The sequence below is a fragment of the Fonticula alba genome, assembly GCF_000388065.1.
Source record: "Fonticula alba strain ATCC 38817 unplaced genomic scaffold supercont2.6, whole genome shotgun sequence".
In the NCBI taxonomy this organism is placed as follows: domain Eukaryota; order Rotosphaerida; family Fonticulaceae; genus Fonticula; species Fonticula alba.
The window spans coordinates 1,699,375-1,703,645 of NW_009242976.1; the positions used below are offsets into that span (position 1 = coordinate 1,699,375).

The 4,271-nt window shown below is 69.4% G+C and overlaps 2 protein-coding genes across 2 annotated transcripts in view; one reads left to right on the top strand and one right to left on the bottom strand.

The window, feature by feature from the left end:
• Window positions 1–58: 58 nt before the first annotated feature.
• On the top strand, window positions 59–1,036 carry H696_04034 (hypothetical protein; the record flags this gene model as incomplete). Its single annotated transcript, XM_009497905.1, has 1 exon — window positions 59–1,036. The coding sequence occupies one exon, from the start codon at window positions 59–61 to the stop codon at window positions 1,034–1,036; it is 978 nt and encodes a 325-aa protein (XP_009496180.1).
• Window positions 1,037–1,715: 679 nt separating this feature from the next.
• Window positions 1,716–4,271, bottom strand: part of H696_04035 (hypothetical protein) — a gene marked incomplete at both ends in the record, with an annotated part of 6,850 nt that continues 4,294 nt past the window's right edge. The window contains 3 exons of the mRNA XM_009497906.1: window positions 1,716–1,794; window positions 1,984–3,651; window positions 3,864–4,233. Coding sequence (XP_009496181.1) covers window positions 1,716–1,794; window positions 1,984–3,651; window positions 3,864–4,233 — 2,117 coding nt within the window. The remainder of the gene's footprint in view (window positions 1,795–1,983; window positions 3,652–3,863; window positions 4,234–4,271) is intronic.

Below are 4,271 nucleotides of genomic sequence, written 5' to 3' on the forward strand. Positions count from 1 at the left end.
GCCTGCAAGCCCCCCCCCCCTCCCTCCTTCCTTGTTTTGGTGCCGCGCCTGCTCGACCATGCTTCCCTCCCTCGGCTCGCGCCCCCCCCGGGAGCCGGACTTCTCGGCCCTCCCGCGGCATGCGCATGAGATGTCCCCCGCGCAGCAGGCCCAGCTGATGCACCTGTCCCTCCATCGGGCCATCATGGCGCCGAATGTGCCGGGCGTCAGTGCTGATCGCTTTGCCTTTGCCGTCGACGAGGAGCTCCGGGCCCTGCGCGCCTGGTACTTCCAGGAGCTGCACGCCTGGCGGCCACTGGTCACGGTGACCCGGTTCGCCGGGCACCCGCACCACTTCCACGGGCCGGCATATGGCGGCCACCCGGCGGCCGGGGTCTGGGCCGGCCCGTTCGATCTCCTGCGCGATGGGCCGCGCTCCATGCTCGACCGGATCCTCTCCCAGCGCCAGGCCCTCGAGGATCTCCTGCTGCCGGGGGGCCTCTTCGGGCCCGGGCCCGGGGCCCCGCCCCCGCTGCTGGATGGCGCCTCCGACGAGGCGGCCTCCGAGCAGGGGCACCGCCGGCCGCGCGGCTACGACCAACTGGCGGCCGATCTGCTGGGCCAGCTCCAGGACACCATCCTCGGGAATTTGCCCTTCCCCTCGCCCTGGGGCCCGGTGGTGTCGCCTCCGCCCCCGGTCCCGGCCGAATCGTCGCTCTACGAATTCCCCTACCTCGGTGAGGAGGCCGAGCAGCAGCAGCAGCAGCAGCAGGCCATGGCCGCCACCACCGGCTCTCCCTGGTGGATGCCCCCCCCTCCGGAGCACCGCCCCCAGTCATCGGGTCACACCGGCGCCCCGGTCGAGCCCCAGGTGGAGACCGTCTACGAGGATGTCAACGGCTCCCGGACCAAGGTCACCACCACGCGCTACAACGATGGCCGCATGTCCTACCAGGTGGTTGTCCGGACGAAGGTCGACCCGAATGCCCCGATCGAGGAGGCGTCCACGCCGGCCGTCGTGTCTCCCGAGGACACCCCGGCTGGCCGGGCGAAGTGACCGCGCCATTCTACCTGCCTGCCAGGGAGGGAAAAGAGCTCTTGGGCGCTGTGCGCGCGTTCTTTTCATGTCTTCTCCTCCTTCCCCCCGTGCCTTTCTCTCCGGGCCGCGTCCAGTGTACAGCTGGGTTCTCCCCCTTCTTCATATAGACTCGACCGGCGCGCGCCCTGCCCTGCCCACCTGGCCTCTCGCCGAATCCCGCGAATATACCTTCCCTCGTGTCTCCTTGCACCTCTCTGGGGCAGCCCCTCCTCCTGCCGTGTGTGTGTGTGTGTGTGTGTGTGTGTGTGTGTGTGTGTGTGTGCAGATGCGCGCATGGGTTTCTGGGTGTTGTTGTGTATTTGTCACCCGCGTGGGGGACCACAGCTTGGGGGGTTTATGGTGTCTTGAAAATGTAGCGCGCCCCTGGGGCCCGTTCACTCCCATGGGGAGGAGGGTGGAGATACGCGCAAAGGGGGGGGGGAGGGGAGAGAGAGAAAGAGAAAGAGAGTAGCAGCACGCGCATAGACCGGGACAGGAGCCGGGCGAAGGGGAGGGGGAAATGACAGAGGAACGCACACACGGGCACAAGCAGGGCCGCAGGAGGCCCATCCAGAGGGGATGTGATGCCCGTTGCAAATGTGTGTGTGTGTGTGTGCGCGCGCGCGCACGGCGAGTGATCCCCTCATCCGTCTGTCTCTCACAGAATCTGAGCCAACTGGCACACACGGCAGGTGGTGCCGGCATGCTGGGGGTTGTACTGCGACCGACACAGGGGGCTGTCAAAGGGGGGGGGGGGGGGGGGGGGGGGAGGGGGCAGTGGTTAGACCGGCGGCAGGAAAGCAGGGCAAGGAACATCACACGGAGCGGATATACGGGCACACATGTGGCCGGCATCTCCCCTGACAAAGGCGCAGAAGCCGGTGCACACAAGCACAAGCACCCGGGCGACCCCGGGGAATACGCACCAGCTGGCCGGCTTGGCCGACGGCGGGAGCAGGACAAAGTCCGCGGCGCACAGGGGCACCGGCGCCTCGGTGGGCAGCGGCGTGCCCGGGGCGCCGGGCACCGCCACCTCGATCTTCACCAGGTTGCGGTTGCCCTTCTGCCGGGCAGCCGCCAGGACCTTCTGCGCGGTGGCCTCATGCGCCGGGGCCAGGTTGGGGAACATCGGCGACAGCAGGACACTGGCAATCTGCGAGCAGGTGCCGAAGCACTTGGCCCGGAAGGTGCTCAGCATGGCGGAGTTCAGCCCCAGGGCCATGTGGTTGGCAAGCATGTAGCACCCACCGGCATAGACAAAGTGCACGGCCAGCTCGGCGCGGCGGTCTTCCAGGGCGGCGTCCAGGGCCTTGCGCGTCAACTCAATCGACAGGGCCAGGATGTACGCCTGGCACAGGGCAATGGTCCGGGCCTGGGCCGCATCCACCAGGCTGAAGTCCGCCAGGCCGGCCGCCCGGTCGGCCAGCGAGTGGGGCGTCATGAAGAGCGCCGCATGCAGGATCCCACGGAAGTCATCCAGCGCCCGGCCAAAGTGCCCGGCCGTCACCAGCTCCAGGGTGTCATTGACCTGGCGGTTGAGCCCGGCCACCGAGAAGGCGGCCAGCTGCAGCGGCGCCGCCGGGCCGTGGTCCCCGCCCGAGTGCAGGTCATGCAGCGGCGCCACCAGGGCCGGGTACCCGGGGATGGTGGGCACCTGGAAGTAGGAGGCCTGGTAGATGGTCCGGAAGAGCGGGCGCAGCGGCTGGAAGTCCGTGATGCCGAACCGGTCGCGCAGCAGGGCCATGGCCGTGTCGAAGGACCCGGCCGCGATGTGGAACGCCGCGAACGGGGCACCCAGCCAGGCGTCCGTCACCGCCACCGCCGGCAGAGGGGCCTCCAGCAGGAGCTCCGAGGCCGGCGGCGCGCCAGGGCCACCGCCAACCCGGGCCCCGGCCGGTCCCCCGATGTCGCCACCGCCCATGGCATCCTCCAGGCCCAGGTCGTCATCGAGGCCCAGATCATCCAGCCCGTCATCGGACAGCCAGTCGCCCGAGGGGGCGGCGACGGTGGTCGCCGCACCGCCACCAGGCGCCCCCGTCGTCGTCCCGGCAGCCGTGCCCGAGGTGGCCTGATCCAGGCCGCCGAAGGACACATCCTCCCCGGGATAGGTGGGCGGGGCGGCCCCGATGCTGGCCGAGCCGCCGGTGCCCGGGTGCTTGGGCTCGTCGAAGTCGAAATCCAGCCCGGCCGAAACCGGGGCCGAAGCGGTCGACGTGGCGGCCGGCGCCGCCGGGAAGGACCCGCCCTCGGGGCCGGCGTCAGCCGACACCGGCCAGTTCGGGTCCTCCAGGTCCACCAGCGGCTGGGGGGCCACCTCCAGGGTCTTGGCCACCGGGGCCGGGTGGGCCAGCGCCGGGGACAGGATCCCGGCCAGGTGCTGGTGCAGCTCCGGGGTCATGGTGGTCACCGGGACCGGGGCACCGGTCTCCGGGTCGGCGGCCGGCGGCACCAGCCCCGACGACAGGAGGATTTCCTCGGCCAGGGCATCCAGGCCGCGGCTCTTGGCGGTCATGTAGGCCAGGGGGAGCTGGCCGGAGTCGCGGAGTGCGCGAACCTGCTCCTCGACGTTGCCGGTGAAGAGGGCATTGTTGTAGCTGATGTGTATCGGGTTGGGATGGCAGGGGGGGGGATTAGTGGGAGGATATCAGGTCTGAGGAAAGAGGGGGATGGGTAGGGAGAGGGGGGGGGAGAGAAAGAGAGAGGGGGAGAGGGGGGGGAGAGAAAAAAAGAAAGAGAGGGAGAGAGGGAGAGAGGGAGAGAAGCAGGTCGGGAACCCCGCCGAGCAAAGCCACATGACAGCACACACCTAAGCATCGGGTTGTCCGGCACGGCGGTCAGCTTCTGGTGCTCGCCGGTGATGAGATTCAGCAGGGTCAGGCGATCCTGGCCGGCGGACAGGGCCGCCGCTGTCGAGGGGTGCGCAGCCGTGCGTGACCGCCGCAGGGCCGACTCGGCGATGCGCACGTTGCCCATCATGATGGCCTCGTCGGCCAGCTTGAGCCAGGTGTCACCGCGATCCAGCAGGACAGCCATCTCGCGAGCCAGGGGCAGGTTCCCGCACTCGAGGGCCAGGTTAAAGCGGGTCACCTCATCGCGGACAAAGTGCAGGGCAATCTGTCGGCCGGGCGCGGAAGGCGGCATCATGCTTGGGTGTGAGAAGGGCGTCGGGCAAATGGCTAACCTACTTGTGAAGGAGGGGGGAGGGGGGGGGGGG